Below are 20,732 nucleotides of genomic sequence, written 5' to 3' on the forward strand. Positions count from 1 at the left end.
AAAGCGTAGGGGAGGTGGCATTGATATGCATTGGAGATGGCTTATGATTGAGAAAAATGGAGGGTGATTTTAGGTAGGTAACTTATTGTCGGTATTTATGGATATGCTATTTATGAATGATTATATACATTTGACCAATATAAAAAGATTATACAATATATCTCCTCTAGTGACCTGGACTCTTATCCCACACGCGGTGTATATGGCAGCTTTAGTGAAGATAAATGGCAGGCTAGTTAATGCTATTTGACTCATAGATATTTTTAATGGTAATGAGGACAATATTACCTTTCGAGGATGCTTTATTATCTTAAATGGCCAATCTTTTCATTTCCCATTTATTGAATTCGTTATCTTAATAACTTAGAATTTCTGACACAGGATTTTCCAGTCTAAAGGGGTTCCTAGTATGGAATTGTAGTTGGCCACCTTTCTGCACGATAGAATACTTCAGATTTTTCAATTAACACGCTCAAAAGACTATATATCTATAGGCATCTTACAAACAGTAATTATATCTCTGTCTCACTAAAACCTCTCTGCGCTCAAACAATTTGTTCACGAAACATGAGGAACGAGCAGGTTCTCTCAGTTGATATTAATGCTGAAGGTGCTGCAGGCGTCAGCATCTTGGTTGTGGATTGTGATTCGGCATGTCTTGCAATTGTATCAAAAATGCTTTATATATCTGGATATAAAGGTGCGGAAATCGTTCAATTTCCTGTTTTAAATTCATCACAAGTAGAAAGTTTACATTTATGTAGATGTTCTTGTCACATACAATTGAAGTAAGGGAAAAGTGGTTATATCAGCACCTTTAATCTCTCTACATTCTCCTGCATGCAGATTCTGCTTTATATTGCAGTGACAGACTATATGTAGAGAAATGTGGTTTGGGGATTGGAGTTAAGTTTGTGCTATTAAGCACTAATAAAAATGATTATATGTTTAGGAGACAGTTAGTGACAGAAGCCTTATGCCCCTAACGATGTAATTATTTTCTTACCTGGTTTTCCTCTATGGAATAAGAGCACTCTATGCTGAAATTGAAATGTGGATATGCTGCTTTCACTTGCAGTCATCACTGCTAAACGGGCCACTGATGCATTGCACATTCTACGGGAGCGACAGTATGAGCTTGACCTTATTCTGACAGAAGTGCACTTGCCTGATATGGATAAATACGAGCTCCTTGAGACAATGGCAGAAGTTTCCTGCTTGCCAATTGTGAGTAAGTAGCCCCCTAGAACTTTACCACTGTTCTGTCTATATAATATGTCCTTTCTATGCTTAAACTCTCTGACAGTGTTTGATTTTGGTTGGATTTCACTTTTTTCTAGTTCTTTCAGCTGATGACGATGAAAATGCCATGTTAGGCTGTCTGTTCAAAGGGGCCGTGTTCTATCTTCTGAAACCGATCACCATGAACGATGTAAAAAGTCTTTGGCAGTTTTCATGTGTGAAGAACCGGAAGAACAATGTGGCTACTGAAGGATCACATAGCTATCATGGCCACTCAACTCCTGAGATTGCGTCAAATGAGGCTTCGGAGTGTTTATCAGTTTTAGATACTAGCCAGCAGAATGCCCAGAAGAGCGAAGGAAAAGAACTACAAGAGATGGATAAAGACGAGGAAGCTACGGTCACTTCAACTTTCCCAAAGAAGCCAAAGCTAATTTGGACTAATGAGCTGCACGACAGATTCTTGCAAGCTATCCGGATACTAGGCATTGATAGTAAGAATTTATTGGCTTCATGGATTTGTTTTCTGGAGAAGTAACTTTTTTTATTGATGATAAAGATGAGCTCTTTCTGAATCTTATTTTCAATTTAGGTGCTCATCCGAAGAAAATACTTAAGCATATGAATGTACCAGGGCTGAGAAAAGAAAATATTTCAAGCCACTTGCAGGTTTGTTCACAGACAAAGGTCCTTGAAATTTCTTTTGTGTCCTTCTGAATGCTAGGTGCATCTGGAAGATGTACAGGCATCTTTTTTATTTTGATTTCAAGATTTTCTTTTGACTTTCTTACAAATGTTGCATTTCCAGAAATATCGTCTTTCCTTGAAGCGGGAACAAGAAGCGATCCAGAAGACCATGTACAGAGATGACCATTATCCACCATGGAATTTAGAGACGGGAACTTGTGAATTCCTGAAGGCACAATTCTTGATGACAAGAAGTCAACCAGAATTCAGAAGCTATGCTGAGAGTCAGCGGAATCTCCATGGTTGCTTGACGCCCGTGCCTTCCCTTGGTTCTGCAAATTATCATGTGCAATTGTCCTCAGAGTGCGATCAAATAAATTCTAACCACAGCAGTTGTAGTCAAGCTGGAATCAGGATAAACAATAATGAGGAGCTGGAAAGCTTTGATCAAATAAGAATGAATAATGTGGAAAATTTTGGACTTGAAATTGCAAGTGATGGTGGTATAGATATTTTGGGAAATTCCTCACAGCAGCAAGAACAATATCTGCTGCCACCACTATCTCCACTGCCACTGGTATGGGAGCAACAAGAAGAAGATGATGACATTTTTGGAGCTGACAGAGTAGTAGAAATAGATGAGCTATTAGCAACTTTTTCTAGTGAAATGTTCTATGACTAGGTTTATAATTATATTTTTGTAGGCCCCTAGAAATGATGTTTCGGCTGGACAGAAAGAGTTGGTTGCTAGTTGACACTTAGAAGTTGTTGTTATTATTTAGTTGACAGAATGCATAACTAAACAAGTGAATTTTAATCATTTAATCGTTTAAGTAAACGTATGAATTTTATTTTTATAATTTTTTAAATATTTTTAATTTTTAAATTGAATTATATTTGAAATTTTATTTTTAATAATATTTATTCAATACATATTAATATTTAACATAAAAAATATGTTTAAATATTAAAAAAATAAATTGAGGTATTGTTATGCTATAACAAAAATTAAGCTGTTTGGCCTTTTAGTTGTTATTATCTCCATTTGCATTAAAAAAAAGCAATTGCGATATGAATAATAATCCCTTTAATGTTTGTTATTTTCCCTCCACTAAAACAATTAGACACGGGGGAACGATGTCGTTTTCTCTAAATTTCTAATAATAGAAATATCTCAATCCTTTCTAAGTAAATCCCTAGCGCACAGTAATGTCTGTTCTTTGGGAAACTTGAACATTTCTTGCCAAATGAGCTTAGCAACTAACCTCCTGCAGCCTCTTGCATCAATTCCGACTCTAACTGTCAGAGCAAAACCTTCAGTTCCCTCGCGTAATGGCATAACAAGTGCACGGAAGAAAAGGGTATTGATACGTTGTGATACAAAAAGAAGCTCAGACGATTATCGCGCCACACTCAAAGCCCTCAATTCCAGAGGCCGCAGACCTAGAAAATCACTGGGCCAGGTTTCCCTATTTCACTTCTCTTGAACTTTCTTTTAGTTGTTAAATGGAAATTAACAGCTTTAGTAAATGTAATTGCAGCATTACATGTTGAATTCTGAAGTAAACGAACAGCTTGTTTGTGCTGCTAATGTGGAAGAGGGAGATCTGGTTCTTGAAATTGGACCTGGCACTGGTTCTTTGACCAATCTTCTTTTGGACACTGGAGCCACTGTTCTTGCTATTGAGAAAGTAATGTTCTTTACTTGTAGAAATAAAAGTTTCACGTTTTCTTTTTCTTTTTCATTGTTGTTATTATAGAACTTGCTCTGTAATGAAGTACAGGATGCGCACATGGCTGCTATAGTTAGGGAAAGATTTTCCCATACAGACCGTTTCAAGGTAGATTATGCTTTCAATAGTTAGTTTGAGTATATCTTTTTATACTTCTTTTTATGTGTTGTTTTTAACTCTTCTTGTAAACTCTCAGCTTTTGCAGGAGGACTTTGTCAAATGTCACATTCGATTCCATATGCTATCGCTGCTGGAAAATATGACTTCTTTGAATGAAAAGCCAAGACGTGCCAAAGTGAGTGCTTAGCGTTGTAATTTATCCTTCACAATCTTTGCTTAGAAACAGTAGCTACTATGTTCTTTGAAGAGACTGCAGCTTAGGGTTCACAATGCTTTCTTTTTTTAAAGAAAAATTATTTTTTGGCAGGTGGTTGCTAATATACCATTTAATATAAGTACAGATGTAGTTAAACAACTACTTCCGATGGGTGACATTATCTCAGAAGTTGCTCTTTTACTCCAGGTGAGAATTAAGCAGCTGATGATTAATAGTTGGAAAAGGACATACCGAGCTACACTAAAACTGTATAATGTTTTCAGGAGGAGACAGCTTCGCGTTTGGTGGAGTCTTCTCTAAGAACATCAGAATACCGACCCATCAATGTCTTCGTCAATTTTTACTCAGGTACCTCTGCAAATGTTAAATCTTTTTCAAACGATTTATTCACTTCAAAATGTTGATGGCAAATTTCGAATTTTGGATTAAATGATATGTGATTCTTAGTGCTTACATCTAGTTTATGCTTCCATTGGGGCCATAATCATTTTTCCGCCGATTCTCTCAATTCTTTCTAGACCTAGTTTCAATATGATGGTTCTGTTTTTCAGATCCTGTATACAAATTTAAGGTCCCAAGATCAAACTTTTTCCCTCAGCCCAATGTAAGTAACCTGATTTCCGGGGGATATCAATACACGTTTTTAAAGTCTCGTAGGCGTAGAAGCATGCCAAGATAACCAATAATTTATGTTTTAAAATACGTATGGAATTCAGAATAAGACCTTGCTTTAACTTTCAAAGAAGAATGTACAGAGAAATGAACAAATCTGATTTCTCTTTTTGTAGGTTGATGCAGCAGTTGTCACATTTAAGCTAAAGCAAACTGCAGATTATCCAGCAGTTTCCTCCTCTAAAAGTTTCTTCTCATTGGTAGTTTCTCTTCTAACACAATTTCTGCCTGCTTTCTGGTGTTGGCATAATTTCTGCCTTGCTCAAATGAGATGAGGCTGAACCTTTACCACTTCCCTAATGCTGGTTGTTATTCCTAGTTATGGCCTTCTAATGACTGAATATTTAGATGAAATCCTATTATTTTACTGAGAATTGCCTTTTGGCACTTGCACTAATCAAGCCTCTGCATGGGGTATAGGTAAATTCTGCATTTAATGGGAAACGCAAGATGTTGCGAAGGTCACTTCAGCACATATGCACATCTCCTGAGATTGAACAGGCTCTAATAAATGTTGGTCTTCCCGCTACTGTAAGCATGATGAATAGTGTCCATTGTATATATATTCTGATAATGTTGTGTTCTTGTTACTAGTTATATTCTAAATGTCAAGACTGATTTCAGCGATTCCATTATTCATCTTGCAGTCAAGACCTGAGGAGCTTACCTTGGATGATTTTGTAAAGTTGCACAATTTGATTGCAAGGGTGTAGATAGTATTACTGTATTAACAAGAGCATGCCCAACAAAAACAGTCTGTCTTGGTGTCTTGTATAGCTCATTTTGGAGTTGCACTGGGTTCATGTTTGACAGAACAATTAAATATGAAAGCCAGCGTTGAGGAATAAGGCGCAACATCTAAACATTTCAGACAACACCTTGCCGCAGAAGAATAACGAAAAACATGGAGATGAATGAAGAGGCTGATGATGAGACAATTCATGTTTCCATATGTTTGAAGAGTAGAAGCATCATCCAAATATAGAATGCGAAAGTTCAGAAGTTAACCAGATACTATGCATAATTAACCTGTATTCTTATTATGTTCAAGCAATAAAAATCGTACTAGTCATCAAGATTGAAACAAAAAGCCTGTAATTGCACCACTTGTATGTAAATGGGATGCATATGCCAATTTCGGCCGCTCCCATATATTTTAATTTAGCATTCGAAAAATTGCAGAAAAATGAGAAACTGGAAAGAAAAGAAATTCAGCATCTAAAAGTGGAAGACAAGAAAGAAAAAGAATGAAGAGCTCAAAATGTTGCGAAGTCACCAACTTTTTACTAATTGGCGCGCCATTATCATGCAATGCAATAAACAGCACCAATACTCGCCTGTGTTTCTGCTCTATTCGTCCTATACCTAATTGATTATCAGCCATGAAATTGGTAGATAAGATCCAAAGCCCTCGACCTAGTCTCATGAGGATCAAAACCCATAATTCCTCTGGCAGTGCCCTCGTCATCAACTAACCTCTTATCCTCCGCCACAGACGACGGTGAAAGCGGCCTCTTGGCCCTCTTATTTTTGATAAAGCAAACCCTCATCTTCTCCTCTACCTTATCAATTGTTGCCTTTGAATTCTCTTCGGCCCCAGCTTCATAATCATCATCACCGACTTGCATCGGCTCATCCCCATATTCACCAGCACCGGCGATTCCAGCTCCAGTAGCGGAGGAAAGAGAGTTCTCAGCGGCGGAGGGCGGTGGTGGAGGCAGGAATTGGGTATGTGAAATGAAAGAGGAAAGATGATGATGAGCTTGATGGAGAGAAGAGTAGATTCGGAGAAGGTGGTTTGGGTCGGTGGGTACTGGAAGCTGTTTAGCCATGAGAGTTGCTTGCTCTAAAGCTAGTATCAGGTCGGGTAATTGGACTGGTGGTTGTGATGCTGCTTCTGATGCCAAGTTGTTCATTTTCTGTTCCTTACTTCAACAATAGCTTTATATTTTGAAGAAAACGGCTTTTCATGAAACTATTGAAGAGTAACGTGCTGGCCTCTGGGAGATCTCGAGTTCTGTACCGAACAAAAAGTTCTGTTCTTGTAAAAAGTTAAAGTGTTCTTCTTCCGCTAAAATAAGCTTTTGTCGGAAAACAGATTCTCTTTTTTTGCTTTTTCCGCCAATTCAATGCACTGTCACTCTTGTTCTAGAAAGTTCCTTTTCTTCCCTTCTCCATCTTCCAGAACTTATCATGGAAATGACATTATTAAGTTCAGCAATTTGTTTTAAAGGAAGTTCATTTAATTCGATTCCTTCTAATTGAATCCAATTCCGATTTCTTTTTATTCATTGTTATTACATCATTGCTTCTTCTTTTACAAGAAAAAGAAAAAGAAAGCATCAGGAATTGGTGTATGAAATAATATGAGAACGAACTGTATGCAAATGCAGCTGAAATTTGCTGTAAAGACCATTACATATATACTTGTGGAGTTATAAATTGTTCAAAACTAACAAAAAAATAATGTACACACATGTAACTATTGCTTTTGGATACAGTGGTCACGCTTTTAAGATCCGCAGATAGTCATCAATTATCGACATTGCAGATGATCTATATCCAGAACCAAAGAGATTGTAGTGATTAAGGTAATGATACAATAGGTAAAGGTCTCTCCTTTTGTCGAAGCCTGGTTGTTTTGGCATCACCTGATAAACATAATAAGCATTGGATGAATGAAATAGAATTCCCAACAGACGTTAGGGCAATCCAACAGTTTTTTACTAGGTTTAAGAGATTATACATGATCCACTAAAGAGGGCAGCATTATATAGCTTCTCTATAACCCTTTCCTTCTTTCATCATACACATATGACTGACAGCCTTAACTTGCATTATTGGCCCATACAATTGCATGCCTTGCATTGGCATTAGAATGTTTGAGTCGCTAGCCGCAAGGCCAAGTGAGATCCATGGTTATTGAGCACAGACCGGATCTGTTGCTCAAATATCCGAAGGAACCTTGGGAATGGCTTTTGGGGAAAAAGAAAACTAATATGCACATTAATTTCTAAAACTCATCTAGTCCTTGTCTGCATACCTCAAAATAAGCATTATAGAATGCTTCTCCAAAACCAGCACACCATGACATTCCAAATTCTGCCTCATTATGCCCATCTGTATATGAAGAAAATATAGAGTACATGTCATTTAGTGGATGAAGCAGTAGCTCCTGCTAGGAGATCATGTCTAGCAAGAAGATGAGAAATACTAACAATGACTTCATCTCAACTTTTTAACATTCTTGGATTGGCATTTCATTGCTACCAGTTACCTGAACCTTTTTTTCTCCCCTTCTATGTTCATATTATCTGCAGCATGCATCTAATTCAGCCAAATTAATCTATATAGGCATATCTTTTCCATCAAGTATGTAAAACATACACGTGAGTGTGTTTGTGTCTATACATTATAAATTACCCTTTACACAGCGAAATAGCATCATACTTACAGTAACATGCTGGGTCAAGTATAACCGGCTTGCCATTTTTGTCAGAGCTGATATTCCCACTCCACAAGTCTCCATGAAGTAAGCAAGGCTCTGTGACAATGCCCTCAAAGAGAGGTGCCATGTTCTTCACCAGTCTTTGTCCTGATGACTATATGTAAGATGACTATACCAGAAAATATAAATCCCCTTTCCACAAACAGCTTAAAACTTGGTATCTCAAGCAATATACTCTGCTGTTCGTGCCAAAGCATACAGTTCAAGTATGATGATAAATAATCGGCCAAAAGTATTCTTTCAGTGTTCAATCACATTAGTTACGTATTGTCGGAAAGTTGTAAAATGATATATCAAACAGCCATGGAAGCTGCTTCCTTCAGCATTTCGAAATCTTATCAGAAAGGGAAACACATGTTTCACTTAAAAGAAAGTTCATCATGAAAGAAACAACTGATAGACTTGGAACTAATCAAGAGGAACAAGTATGTTGTAAAACAAGCGAAGGCAATGAATTATATGGAAAATAAAAAATTTAACCTTTTTGGTAAATGCTTGAATCGCCATATTTGTCTAATGCCAACTTCAGTTGGTAACCCAATCTATGCACTCCATAAAACTCAATCCAATCTGATGTCCACGTATTTATCTGAGGAGTACTACAAATACAGATGTGAATTTGTTACAACTCAGAGAGTTTTCAAGTTTATCTTTAGTGTTGTACTCTGTGTTTTCATAATTGTATGAGAAAGTAAACAATGATAAGAATAATAATGCCTGAAAAATCACACCTGCCAATTGTATTATCAACATCAAATCCAAAACCCTTTTGGGATTTGCCAGCTTTATGCATTTCAGCAAGCTTCTTCCCTAAGAGGGGCTGGGACAAGCAATCAGTTTAGTTTTATGAAGTGCCATTTCCAAGATTATTCAACTGCAGTTTTCCCACAGACCTGATTGCCTCTGGATGCACCAAATTCAATAAATTCCATAATGATGTATGATCCACCAGTTGGCAGGGGTCCAACCTACAATGCTCGACAACATGTTCACTTAGAGTATCTTCCCATTTGTAGCTATACTAACATAGAACACTTGTACTTGTAAGTATAAAGCACAACGGAAGACAAATCTTAGGCTTTCTCACCTTAAATGGTCTAGGTACACGGATTGTTCTGGTCTCATACATGGCACCTAGGCCTAGAGCCTCTCCCTCAAACATGGATGGTCCGATACTCCTAATGCATTTGACATTAATGAAGTTCCAGCAAATAAAAATCAAGAGCAACAATCCACACAGCAGAGAATTTATGTGATTGATATGAGATTCAGGTATCTAATACCTTATAAATACTGTACCTGTTTGTTTTAACAAAGAAAGTACCAGCATCAGTGTCATAACGATTTGCAAGATTGATACAGCCACCACCAATAGAACTAATTCTTGTAATTTTGGTTGCATTGCCTTCCGACAGAATCCATTCACGGATTGGATCTTCACTCATAGCGAAAACTGGTAGAAATCCAAGACTTAGCCATAGTTGATAATTCATAACCAAGTGCTAAAATAATCATTTATAATTCAAAGACGTAAACCAACCAAATGAAGTCTTTACAACAGGAACTGCACATTTACTTATGAATTAATCATGCTTATGCTCTCTAGATCCTTTAAATTGCTCAATTATGACAAAAATCAAGATTTAGTAACTGCGAAATCCAAGGCACGGAATTTTTGCAAAAAGAGCTGTACATTGGAACTATTAGAAACTGATTTCAATCAAATTGCCATAACAATAACGTAATCTCTGCCTAAACGAAGTCAAATGAAGTAAAAGATAAACACATGATTCCAAACCCAGAAATTGAAAAGTGAATATAGCGAGCAAGCAAGCTCATAAGCTACAACAGAGCCGTAAAGTTGGAGTCAAAGAAGTAACCTCCCCAATTTGACTGTGATAAACACTAATAATGCTACAATAATAACCATAACATTTTTCCCTAAAATCTAAATCTTATGATGAAGATATAAAATTTAGTGCAAAGTTGTTTTCTTGATCACCTACCGGCAAATGGTTTGCGTTTGGAGAAGCGAAGTCGATGCAAAGAAGGAAAGCAAGAATTGAAAGAAGGAAGTGCCACGTGTCCCACCACCATTATCACTTGCTGCTTTTCCTTCTCCTCGCCACCGTTCTGGGTGTCGAGTTTTTATTGGCTGTGCTTCATTGAAACAGAACCTTGCGGTGTTTAATGTCCTGCAGTTTGTTTGGCGATAAAGTTTCATATACCCTATTGGAGAGTAACTTTGTCCTCAACTGTGCTGCGCGTCTCAATGCGTTGTCGTTTAATTTATGTCAAAGACATGAGTACATGACCCAGTATAGCTGTATGCCTGTATCATATTCCTTGGACATTTTTATTCTTACTTAGGGATAAAGATTATATTTTTATGATTTCTTAAAGGAAGTTTGGTTTTGCCGTCGAGGGACTGGGTGGGAATAGAGAACAGATTCATGACCTAGGCTTCGATTGCTCTGATGGGATTTACGAGTATGTGATCTGGGTCCAAACTAAATAGAGTTGCGACAGAACAGGTAATGATGGTGAGAAATTTTTGTTGAAAAAAGCAATGTTTTTATATGCTTCAGTTCGGGATGCAAGTTATATTGATGAGGGAAGGTGAACTGGGACTTATGTAGGATGTGATTCTCCTTATGTTTGGCTCTACAAGAACATTCTTGTGCCAACTGAGACTAAGTTTGGAGTATTTCTATAATTCTTCAGAGCTGGACTTGACTGCATATGTGCTTTGTGTCTTAAAAAGCAACAGTAAAATAGTTTAGCTGTTTTTGCTAGTAGCTTTCCCAATACTTTAGAAACACGCATGATATCCTTCTATTACATTGCATGCCTCGCATGGGAATCAGAAAAGTCTACGAGCTAAACCAATTCAGTTTTTCATTTCTTGGTCTGATGTTCCAACTCTACTTGGTATTGCTGTCTAAAAAGTCTTATGTTTCTTGTGATTGTAACTCTTGTCTTTGTTCTCATCTTTTCTTTTTAATTCTTCAGGGACTATTTTTCTGGACAGGTAAGATGAATTTTGTGTCATAAACGCTTTTGTAAATTTGTTTTACGATTAATTTGTGCTTATGGCACGTACACTGGATGGATGGAGCTTTCATTTCTCATAGCTGCAATCTTATTTCATCAGAAAGAGTCTCTCCCATGCCTTGTTCTGTAATGTGATTTCTTGAGCCTCACTGGAAGCATCTGCTCACATGATCTCAAGGTCAAAGCTACAAGAACCCGTTTTATTTTTTGTCTAGTCCCTTTAGTGGCCTCCGCCGTGTGATTAATATTGTTAGAATATCTTTTTTCTGTCTTGTTTGATCCTTGTGGAATTGCTCCATATGAAGTTTGGATGTCAATTTTTATATTTGATTCTTGAAACATACAGTATAATACAAGCAATAAATTTCAGAAGAAAGAAAAAGCAACAACAATCAATGATTAGCAGAGATGTGCTACTCTTGACTGTAGCAGTTTCTTTTCCATGTGAATTCAGTTGAAAATTTTGAATAATATTTACAAGAATTAGCTAAATGTCTTCTGATTTAAAGGAAAAAATAGCACTTGGTTTGACCATATAATAGGCTAAAAACCATCCACTTGCACACTGTTAGGTACATTAATTCAACCTGTACAGTGTTAGGTACATCGACATATCCACGTACGTGGATTAAGAAGTGACTAGAAATCGAGCTGAACCCAATTGTCTTATCTTTGTGGACAAGCACTACAAAGGGTTCCTCCTAGTGATGCAAATGCCTATTTATTTTGTTCACTTAATTAAGAAGTGTGGTAAGTAGCAGACAAAGTGGGTTGTGGAGACGAGAAAAGTAGATTGTAATATTGTTCAGTTGAAATTAAGATTGTCCTTAGTGACTGAGAAAACACCCAAGAACGATGGAGAATTGTTGGTAATGTGTCAACATCTGGCAAAGAAGGTCAATGACCTTATCAAAATCTTCAAGGAAGAGGTTTCTTGTTTCAAGAAAAATAGAGCTGCTCTTTTCTCTCATTCCATCAATTCTCCTTGTGAAGGAGGCTGCATACTCTTGTTAGGTGCATCCTGACAAGCAAGTACCCATCTTTCTCAATGTAATTCAAGTTTAATATAGCTTTTCCAAGTTATTGCTTTTAAATTTCTCTTATTTCCACATTTTCAAATTGATAAAAGGATTCGATTTCATTCAAAAATTATTTTTATAATAAAAAATTATATAATTTTTAGTTAGAAAAATTGTATTTTAGTGTTACTTATGAAGGGTGGCAATTTGTGATACCAAGAAAATTTGATTTAAAGGTGTTTATCCACATTATGGAATAATGGAACAAGTGTCTCGCCAGAGTTTTCAACTATACTTTGTCTTTCGGTTGTTCTACCAAACCTGATTAAAGAAAAAAAGGAAAATAAATAGAGTAGCAGTTGGAAAAGAAAAATAGATGATGCATAAGCTGCCTATCTGTCCGGCGACACGACAGCGTTTTGAAATGTGAAGAAGAAGAAGGGTCAGAAGAAGCAGTAAAGAAAAGGGTCCAATCATTAGAATCAAAAGATTAGGACCTATCCAAAAGAAGTAATAAATGTTGAGAAAGAACAAAGGAGAAGAGATGCAAAGTAACATGTACTTTGATGGAACAGATTCTCCAATTAAAATTAATTAAAAAATATATTAATAATAAATGAGAGAGAATCTTGCTACAACTATTCTTACCGTTGAAGCCCCTTTTTGCCGCCAAAAATGACCACCCGCTTTAATCACATCCGTCTAATATAATTATGATTTATAATTTATAATAATATAGCCCCTTATTAATTTAATTCTAACAGGGTTCCTCTATCTGTGGACCCACCCTATTAATGCAATTCCAAAGAGCAAGAAAACGAACTGTCTTCTTCTTCTTTCCACCCCTCTACTCCCATCTAAACCATCTATTCTTTTTTATTTAACTTTGAGTCCACCCAAAGCGATTACGATTCTATTTTGTCGTTAATTTCTTTTTCATTTTTCCTTTTTATTACTTCTTTTTGTTTGTGTTTCTTTTGTTGTTTTTTTTTAGAAAAATTATGGCTATGAACTATTCAAGAATAGCCATTTCTTGAAGAATCTTGATCTGGGTGTTTGTTACTCTTCGTTCTCTTCGTCTTGCCTCCTCTTACTTGTTATTAACTTATGGGTCTTCTTGTTTTTCCTTGTTTATTTACGTGTTCTTATTGAAAGAACCTTCTTGGCCTGGGGTTGTTTTCCTTCTCTTCGATTTTGCAACTTTATATTTGGGATTGAATTGATTTTGATAGTTAGCAAGCAGCCGATGTTAGGTTCAGGCATGAATTTGATTACTACTGTTATCGGGTTTGGGATGAGTGCCACTTTTATTGTGTTTGTTTGCACAAGAATTATCTGTGGGAGGCTTCGAGCTTCTGAATCCAGGCAAACGTTTGAGCTTGAATCCAGGATTGACCTTGACCAGGTATCTTTGATTCCTTGTTCTATGTTTCTCTTCTCAGCTAAACTACTTTCTTTTTTGCTATTTCTGCATCAATGGCATGCAGATATCGATTGAAAGATTTTATCTTTGACTTGTTTGTGCTTGCTGATTATTCTTAAAAAATCTGTTTTCCATAGACTAATTTTTCTTGAAACTAGTTTTATTGCACTTCATTAGTGTCTTACGCGAATTAAGTGTTGCAGCTTGTGCGAGGCTTGGTTAACTCTAAGCTGTGATGTGCAGCTGCTTCCATTTGTTGGGTTAGCTTTTGTCTTTGGTTGATATTTGATCGGGTGGGAGATAGAATTTGGAAGGTCTTAATACCGAGTTATTGGGTATTAATTTGTGGTTGATACATATGGTATGAAGAAAGGAGACCGATCACTATATGGCTGTTGAACACGCAAGGAACCTCTTAATATTTCTGGTCTGCCTATATGCTGTTGCCATTGGGAAATTCAATCCGTTCTTCTAATTAAGTTGTATATAACAAAAAGAATTATTAGAGCTTTGGATTCTCTCTTATCTTTGATTCTTATCTGGCAGCCAGAACATCAGATTAGTGGTCTTGAACCAGTGATGGTAGCTGCAATTCCCACAATGAAGTTCAACCGTGAGGCATTTACTGCTGTGGAGGATGCACAGTAAGTTCTGCCACCTTTTAAATGGACAATTAATGATTTTAGCTTTATCTATTCCCCGTTTTGTTGGATAAGATTTTTTATTATTTAAGTAGAGATGGCTCTATGTGGGTTCAATTCCTGTTATGTTCTGTCAAAGCTCTAAACTTGGTAAAACATGGTGTTTCAATATGCATACAAATCCTTTGCACAAGGATTTCCACTTTCAGAATTAATCTCATATAGTGACAGATTTGAGCCTTCAGCTTCCACTTTGAGATTCTAACAGAACTCTAAAATTATTTGGTCCCTTTACTTGCCCCCATTCTCTTCCTTCCCCCTGCTTGTTATTGTTTTGAGGTCTAATTTATTTTGTATTCATCTTTCTTCCATGTGGACTGAAGTTCAAAAAGTATGTTTCCTGTTGGAATTAATAGTTAATATGCTAGCTTCTCCAGTGCTTCTGTTCCAACAGATGAAGAGAGTAAGCCATAAGGGAAGTCATAATGCTTTTGGCTTCAATATACTGGTTGATATTTTCCTTTTTGAACATAGATGAGACTGAATGTTTGCTTTTAACAGGTGCTCAATATGTTTAGGAGAATACCAAGAAAAGGAAGTATTGCGGATCATGCCCAAGTGCGGTCATAACTTTCATTTGTCTTGCATAGATGTATGGCTTAGAAAACAATCTACATGTCCAGTTTGCCGGTTCCCAATACAAGACACTCTAGAAGCAAAACATATGAGACAAGCAACAATGAGTATGGTCCGATCTATTGATAGTCCTGAGACATCAACTGAACATTCTCGACAATGGCTACTACCTGGTCCTGATCGTTCGATGGGGAATGCTAGTAACCAAGAGCACCTTGTCCCTGTTTCTGGAAGCCCTGAACCTGCTCCCATAGAACTACAGACAAGGCATTGACGAAGCAAAGAAATTGATGATGTAATGACAACATATTCACATTCATTTTCGTTCTTGCGAGGCCTCTGGTTCTTGCAAGATATCTTACCTGTGCTTCAAGCCAACTTTACTTTTTTTGAGACGTTGAATCTCTTTGGTTGGAGCATGCACATACGACTTGAGATTTTGTGTAGATTTGTACATAAAATTCCTACTAGCTTTTGTAGCATGGTACTGAGACTCGCTCAGCCCTATTCGTTGTGAAGAAACTGTAATAATCTTGGAAAGTACAATCGGTTCAGACGCACAGGTTTTCTTAGTACCTAGATATCTGAACCAGGGGGGTTCCTGATTGATCCAAACGCCAAGGCCAAGTTTTCTGTTTGTACAAACAGATATGTTCTCTCTCTTCCTCTCCTGTATTAACAAGAAATCAGCTAGTGCTTGCATCCAATACGACTTGTTCTCACTCTTTGTAAAAGCTGTCTCATTTCACTGCCTCACGCATAATGCATATCGGGGTGGTGATGGAGGTTGCCAGCATGAGCGTGATTGCTGGGTGGTGGGGGCGGCAGCAGCAGCGACGGTTGCTGGGTGGCGGTCGCTGTAGGGGGTGGCATTTGAAATTTTTATATTTATCCAAACTTTGATATTTGGAACATAAATATATGAGATTCTAAATCCCTAATGTATATCAGATTATGAATTTCAAATGACAAGTTTCAGATTGTTCTATGCAAAGGCATCCTTGGGTTCTCTTTTTTTTTTTTTTTTTAATGTGATATCTCTTATCCGAACTGTGCAAGTTCCAAATTGTGTTGCTCCCCTATAGAGACTCGACCAAAATCAATTCGTTTCTCGGACTTGATCAGTGAAAGCCAAAATAAACTAAGAATCATAGCTTGACTTCACGAGGCGAACATTATCCAAATATTTAATACTTGTCAAAACGTTGATCATAGCCATGAATTCATTTATCCATCAGTTTGAACGTTGGATCTTTCAGCAGAACTTTCACCTGCGAGCATTCTTTGATAAAGTATGACGCAGAAGGACCATAACATTCAATCGTCAAAAAAGAAGATCTGATTGAGGGCTAGGCTTCACTTCAGCCCACTGTTCCCCCCCAAAATCATAATACTTCCAGCTTAACAATCAATTTATTCCTTAATTTTTAAAATTTATCTCTTCCAAATGCATTAAGCTGAAACTATTATGATAATATGTTGTTTCATTAATTATCAAAATCCTTATGGCTATTTCCTCTAGCTCTTCTCTTTCAAGGAACAGATAAATAAATAGAAAAAAAAATTATTTTCAAAAAAGAAAACTATAAAACATGTTTGCATTCTTGTAATCACCAAACCCTTTTGTCCAATCCTCCAAATAAAAATGGAGTTAGTTTTTTTCTTTTCTTTTTTTAACTCTTGTGCACCAAAACCACTCATATCAACTTTAATATGATAGATTATTTAGGACAATTATATTCTAATACATCCTTACCACTGGGAGCAAATTATGTTACTTTATGATTGGAACTTTTGGGACTGAGTTGATACAGATAGGCCTGTGTGCATAATTAAATTTAACAAGTACTAAAATGCTCATTATCTTATTACACTTTAAGCAAATGCCAACTTAATTAACACTGTAAAATAAAGCTCTGACCAGTTTGAGTTGAAGATTAATTCAAACTATATATGGACACCACCCGCTTGGAGTTAATGGTGCAATCAAGATAGTGACCCAGTCATAATATATAGTTTGGTTGATATCATCGATCCATAGAATATAATCATTTACATATAATTAAATTTAAGGACAAGGTGTTAGAATTGTCGAGTGATTTAACTAACAAGGGAACGAGTCGATGTCCCTTTCACTACACATTAATCATATATATAAATAATTTCTTTTAATACAATTACCTGTATAATTATTTTTAAAATTTTAAAATTTAATGAACAGAGTAGTAACTATATGTATATGCTTATAAATTTATCCGTTTCCAATTTCAATGGGTCATCAACGTTAAGCAGGGTTCATATAGCGAGGGGGCTTAGGGCTAATTTTAACATGTGCCACGTGTAATTCCAGACGTGTCTTATGGGCAAAATCCACTTATAAAATGACAAACTTATCACCTCCACACCGAGAGGAATGAGAGTTGGGGGAATCTGATTATTGCAAACTCGATCCCTTTGAAATGACTATAGTCCTATTCTAAGGGCCACCTCCATTTCGATATCATGCCAATAATTAAATAAAAATGGCAACAAACAAATACGACTGCATAATTGTGTTTTAAATTCTAACAATTTTTGTCGTTTGTACAACAAAACTCCATGAACAACCCCATTTAGGTCCTATAGAAATATATATATATATATATAACATTTTTAAATTTTTTGGAAAGGAATATACCATAATATTTTGCATAATAAAATAATTAGATACATAGTTATCAATTGCTTCATACCTTTTATATCACAAGATATAAAATGAGAATATTATCGCTAATGTATTGGATTAATTATACATATTTCAAGTATTTTATATTTTTAAAAATTTAAAAGAAAAAGTGAAGTGTGAATTAGTATAAGATAAGTATGAATTCTGAGCAAGTGTGATACATATGTAATATATATATATATATATATATATAGTTTATAATATAATATATTTGATTGGGTTAACGTCTTCTTGATAGGTAGAAAGTTGGAATTTGGTGAGGAGGAAATTAAAGCCAGAAGAAGAGACAAAGGTAGGGGAATTGGAGCCCACAAATCATTCTCTCTGCTTAGGGCAAAAATCCAAGATTAACTGCCACGTCACAACCAATTAAACTAACTTTGGCGCCGGATTTTTAAATTAAGAATCCAACGTTCCAAATCCTTTATATACAAGACGACAATTTTGTCCGCCTTTTTTCTGTCTCCTTCCCTCTGTTCCTTTCCATCATTGAGCCCTTCTAATCAATCACCTTCTTCTCATCAACTGCTCAGCTTTCTTCATTATGACTTTTATTTTAGAATTTTCTCATAATCTAATTTTAACCATTAGTAATTAACATATGTTTAGAAACCAATACAGTTTAAATATATGTTTTGAACAGACTTAGCTTAAAGCTACTGAAACAAGAACAGATCTCAAAAATCTGTAACTTATAATTACCTCTTGTTTTACTTATCAAAGATGAAAGAAATATGCATTTAAGAATGTAATTGCTAGATAATATGTTTCAAAAACTTTTCTTTTGTGTATTTTCATTTATCTTTTAATTTATAGGGAATTGGATATAGTTAAGCTTGCCATTAGCCGAAGCCCAGTTTAAATTGTAAATAATTAGTCAAGTTGTTGGCAAATATGCAAGTTCATGAAGTAAACCCAAAGTAAAAGGAAAAGTTAAAAGAGAAAGAAACAAACTAAATAATTGATATGGGTATCCACTGACACCCATTACTTGTAGAAGCTACCTTATATATAGTGCTACACCGTAAACCCTAATTTCCCCATGTGGTTTTCCGCATGCAAACGTAAAAACTATTCTTTCCAATCCTAATACAATCGATCCCAAAAAAGAAGTCCTAGTCATAAATTCAGTTTTACGTAATTAATCTACTAATGGCAGGACTTGAAGCACTCAAGAACCCTACTGCAGCCACCACCGCTAAAACAACCAACATGGCCCAGCCAAACAAAGTTGCAGTGCGTAGGTTTGTTGGAGTCAGGCAAAGGCCATCAGGAAGATGGGTAGCTGAAATAAAAGACTCATCTCAACGAGTAAGGCTGTGGCTAGGAACATATGATACTCCTGAAGAAGCAGCTAAAGCCTACGATGAAGCAGCTCGTGCCCTACGCGGAGAAAATGCTCGAACCAACTTTGCCTCTGTTAATCCTAACTCATACCACTCCGGCTCATCACCTTCTAATGGTGGGTTCGTGTCAGAATCAGATGGGCGGCACAGTCTTAGCTTCTCTTCATTGAAGGCTAAATTGAGCAAGAATCTCCAAAGTATCATGGCTAGAACGACAGAGAGTAGGTCTACAAATAATAGAGTGAGTGACCACTTCACTTTTGCTAATATATTCCATTTTAGGAGCCAACAATACCAAAAGCCAGTTGACATGAAGAAAATTGAGAAAGTGGTGCAACCAAGTATTATTGTGCCACATGCAGCAGATAATCATGAGCTTGAACAATCTTCTTTGGAAACCTCGAGTGTTTCTGATTGTAGTAATGAATGGATTGGATTCAGACAACATGGGGTCGATTCAGATGGATCGGATAATGGAGAAGTTAGTATTGGTGATCAAGGACTTGTGGATCAAATGATGTGTTGGATTGAAAGCCCGGAGATTGGAGTCGAAACTTCAAGGAGTAAGAGGTTTAAAGTTGCATCTTCTGTTGTGATTCCTCCAACATTTAGTGGCTCTGCATCTCCATCTTTCTGTGGCTCTCCTTTTCACGGTCACAATTCATCAAGATTTGAAGGGTGATTATATATGTCTTGTGTGCTACGCCAAAGCCTCTTTAAAGAAGGGTATAAGAAGCGATTATAAGAGCAGCTGTTTATGTGTTTGATGATGATGAAGAAGTTTCTAATTACTTAGCATGTACAGAAGATAGTAATGCATGGATGTTTGAAATATGTCATAATAAGTGTAGTTTTGCTGTGTAGGGCTAAGCCATGAGAGGCCTGTTTCCGCTGGCAATACCAAAAAGCTCGTGCCGGTTGCCCCTGTAACATTTTGCTTTCTAAAGGCATATGATAGTCAACTTGGCCTATGCCTTGGAAGCTAATGTAAGTTGCAGCAGTACTATATGGTATACTTATAAAACGCGATAAATGAGGAATTATTACATAGATATGTCATATAGTTTTATATTCCCTTTCAGAAGTATATCCATATATATATATATATATATATATATATATATATATATATATATATATATGCTCAATTTGAAGTAACAATAGTAATTTGAAGTTGTGGACTCTCTCTCTCTCTCTCTCTCTCTCTCTCTCTCTCTCTCTCTCTCTCTCTCTCTCTCTCTCTCTCTCTCTCTCATACACACCAACTAAACTCATTACTTCTACTCCCCATGAGTATGATTAAACATTACTTGGAAAACTTTTTCTCATCTTAAATGATCTACACATTTACTCTACCAATCTAACAACTTTGTTATACTATATAAACTGCAATTTGTATATGAATATGGCTTCCGCTGATGGCTGTCACAGCCCGCATATTTTCCCTTCTCGCACGAAGGTTCAATGGCCCAAGAAGCCTCCAGAGTTCGCTACAAAGCAAGGGAGGATTCTAGAACATTCTAGAATCATCTGGAAGCATCTGGAACATTCTAGAATAATCTAGAAGCATGTATAATGTGTAGATAAGTATGAAAGTGTGTAGAACATTCTAGATACTTAATCTTAGCCATTAGATTGAATGTATCATCACCGTCCATTGAGGAGGTGGAGGCCTATATATAGCTTAGAGAATTCATTTGTAAGCATCA

At 36.4% G+C, this 20,732-nt stretch overlaps 6 protein-coding genes and 1 long non-coding RNA gene across 12 annotated transcripts; 5 read left to right on the forward strand and 2 right to left on the reverse strand.

Annotated features, from left to right (window-relative positions):
• Positions 1–56: 56 nt before the first annotated feature.
• On the forward strand, positions 57–2,806 carry LOC8258506 (two-component response regulator ARR14). The gene is made up of 5 exons (XM_015727652.3): positions 57–700; positions 1,079–1,231; positions 1,341–1,736; positions 1,835–1,911; positions 2,051–2,806. Exons 1-5 carry the CDS (start codon positions 568–570, stop codon positions 2,609–2,611), a joined length of 1,320 nt encoding a protein of 439 aa, XP_015583138.1. The 5' UTR covers positions 57–567; the 3' UTR covers positions 2,612–2,806.
• Positions 2,807–3,104: 298 nt separating this feature from the next.
• On the forward strand, positions 3,105–5,761 carry LOC8258507 (ribosomal RNA small subunit methyltransferase, chloroplastic). Of its 2 annotated transcripts, XM_002511743.4 has the most exons (10): positions 3,107–3,392; positions 3,471–3,620; positions 3,714–3,770; positions 3,859–3,957; positions 4,090–4,185; positions 4,263–4,347; positions 4,551–4,603; positions 4,788–4,871; positions 5,092–5,202; positions 5,319–5,761. In XM_002511743.4, the coding sequence occupies exons 1-10, from the start codon at positions 3,177–3,179 to the stop codon at positions 5,382–5,384; spliced, it is 1,017 nt and encodes a 338-aa protein (XP_002511789.1). In that variant the 5' UTR covers positions 3,107–3,176; the 3' UTR covers positions 5,385–5,761. The 2 variants fall into 2 exon arrangements, with proteins under 2 accessions (XP_025015576.1, XP_002511789.1); XM_025159808.2 differs by lacking the exon at positions 5,092–5,202 and having other exon boundaries at positions 3,105–3,392.
• Positions 5,762–5,781: 20 nt separating this feature from the next.
• On the reverse strand, positions 5,782–6,928 carry LOC8258508. Its single transcript, XM_002511744.4, has one exon. The coding sequence runs from the start codon at positions 6,585–6,587 to the stop codon at positions 6,048–6,050; it is 540 nt and encodes a 179-aa protein (XP_002511790.1). The 5' UTR covers positions 6,588–6,928; the 3' UTR covers positions 5,782–6,047.
• A 121-nt stretch (positions 6,929–7,049) lies between these two features.
• On the reverse strand, positions 7,050–10,429 carry LOC8258509 (protein-ribulosamine 3-kinase, chloroplastic). 4 transcript variants are annotated; one of them, XR_003080819.2, is made up of 10 exons: positions 10,186–10,429; positions 9,479–9,632; positions 9,267–9,357; positions 9,073–9,147; positions 8,911–8,999; positions 8,660–8,778; positions 8,126–8,266; positions 7,890–7,985; positions 7,715–7,791; positions 7,258–7,322 (listed from the first exon to the last, which is right to left on the reverse strand). XR_003080819.2 is itself a non-coding variant. In XM_015728098.3 (9 exons), exons 1-9 carry the CDS (start codon positions 10,274–10,276, stop codon positions 7,176–7,178), a joined length of 984 nt encoding a protein of 327 aa, XP_015583584.2. In that variant the 5' UTR covers positions 10,277–10,429; the 3' UTR covers positions 7,050–7,175. The 4 variants fall into 4 exon arrangements, 2 of the variants coding, with proteins under 2 accessions (XP_015583584.2, XP_025015578.2); XR_007216055.1 differs by having other exon boundaries at positions 7,300–7,322; positions 7,949–7,985; XM_015728098.3 differs by lacking the exon at positions 7,890–7,985 and having other exon boundaries at positions 7,050–7,322.
• A 78-nt stretch (positions 10,430–10,507) lies between these two features.
• On the forward strand, positions 10,508–11,640 carry LOC125370159. The gene is made up of 2 exons (XR_007216057.1): positions 10,508–10,713; positions 11,192–11,640. It is a non-coding gene; the product is annotated as an uncharacterized LOC125370159 (long non-coding RNA).
• Positions 11,641–13,041: 1,401 nt separating this feature from the next.
• Positions 13,042–15,946, forward strand: LOC8258510 (RING-H2 finger protein ATL7). 2 transcript variants are annotated; one of them, XM_002511746.4, is made up of 3 exons: positions 13,042–13,657; positions 14,222–14,319; positions 14,878–15,946. In XM_002511746.4, the coding sequence occupies exons 1-3, from the start codon at positions 13,499–13,501 to the stop codon at positions 15,224–15,226; spliced, it is 606 nt and encodes a 201-aa protein (XP_002511792.1). In that variant the 5' UTR covers positions 13,042–13,498; the 3' UTR covers positions 15,227–15,946. The 2 variants fall into 2 exon arrangements, with proteins under 2 accessions (XP_002511792.1, XP_048225893.1); XM_048369936.1 differs by lacking the exon at positions 13,042–13,657 and adding an exon at positions 13,925–14,102.
• Positions 15,947–18,706: 2,760 nt separating this feature from the next.
• On the forward strand, positions 18,707–20,086 carry LOC8258511 (ethylene-responsive transcription factor ESR2). Its single transcript, XM_002511747.3, has one exon. The coding sequence runs from the start codon at positions 18,830–18,832 to the stop codon at positions 19,703–19,705; it is 876 nt and encodes a 291-aa protein (XP_002511793.2). The 5' UTR covers positions 18,707–18,829; the 3' UTR covers positions 19,706–20,086.
• The last annotated feature ends 646 nt before the right edge of the window (positions 20,087–20,732 follow it).

The sequence above is a fragment of the Ricinus communis genome, chromosome 1 (genome assembly GCF_019578655.1).
Source record: "Ricinus communis isolate WT05 ecotype wild-type chromosome 1, ASM1957865v1, whole genome shotgun sequence".
Taxonomy (NCBI): Eukaryota; Viridiplantae; Streptophyta; class Magnoliopsida; order Malpighiales; family Euphorbiaceae; genus Ricinus; species Ricinus communis.

What these genes read in the sequence shown, in the direction of transcription:
- LOC8258506 (XM_015727652.3), top strand. Translation starts at nt 568, where the DNA reads ATGAGGAACGAGCAGGTTCTCTCAGTTGATATTAATGCTGAAGGTGCT. An exon ending in TTCCTGCTTGCCAATTGTGA is followed by an intron (nt 1,232 to 1,340) that starts GTAAGTAGCCCC and finishes ACTTTTTTCTAG; the next exon opens with TTCTTTCAGCTGATGACGAT. An exon ending in CCGGATACTAGGCATTGATA is followed by an intron (nt 1,737 to 1,834) that starts GTAAGAATTTAT and finishes TTTTCAATTTAG; the next exon opens with GTGCTCATCCGAAGAAAATA.
- LOC8258507 (XM_002511743.4), top strand. Translation starts at nt 3,177, where the DNA reads ATGAGCTTAGCAACTAACCTCCTGCAGCCTCTTGCATCAATTCCGACT. An exon ending in ACTTTTTCCCTCAGCCCAAT is followed by an intron (nt 4,604 to 4,787) that starts GTAAGTAACCTG and finishes CTCTTTTTGTAG; the next exon opens with GTTGATGCAGCAGTTGTCAC. An exon ending in CTAAAAGTTTCTTCTCATTG is followed by an intron (nt 4,872 to 5,091) that starts GTAGTTTCTCTT and finishes CATGGGGTATAG; the next exon opens with GTAAATTCTGCATTTAATGG.
- LOC8258508 (XM_002511744.4), bottom strand. Translation starts at nt 6,587, where the DNA reads ATGAACAACTTGGCATCAGAAGCAGCATCACAACCACCAGTCCAATTA.
- LOC8258509 (XM_015728098.3), bottom strand. Translation starts at nt 10,276, where the DNA reads ATGGTGGTGGGACACGTGGCACTTCCTTCTTTCAATTCTTGCTTTCCT. An exon ending in CAAACGCAAACCATTTGCCG is followed by an intron (nt 9,633 to 10,185) that starts GTAGGTGATCAA and finishes GATTTCTACCAG; the next exon opens with TTTTCGCTATGAGTGAAGAT. An exon ending in GTGTACCTAGACCATTTAAG is followed by an intron (nt 9,148 to 9,266) that starts GTGAGAAAGCCT and finishes CGAGCATTGTAG; the next exon opens with GTTGGACCCCTGCCAACTGG.
- LOC8258510 (XM_002511746.4), top strand. Translation starts at nt 13,499, where the DNA reads ATGTTAGGTTCAGGCATGAATTTGATTACTACTGTTATCGGGTTTGGG. An exon ending in CCAGGATTGACCTTGACCAG is followed by an intron (nt 13,658 to 14,221) that starts GTATCTTTGATT and finishes CTTATCTGGCAG; the next exon opens with CCAGAACATCAGATTAGTGG. An exon ending in ACTGCTGTGGAGGATGCACA is followed by an intron (nt 14,320 to 14,877) that starts GTAAGTTCTGCC and finishes TGCTTTTAACAG; the next exon opens with GTGCTCAATATGTTTAGGAG.
- LOC8258511 (XM_002511747.3), top strand. Translation starts at nt 18,830, where the DNA reads ATGGCAGGACTTGAAGCACTCAAGAACCCTACTGCAGCCACCACCGCT.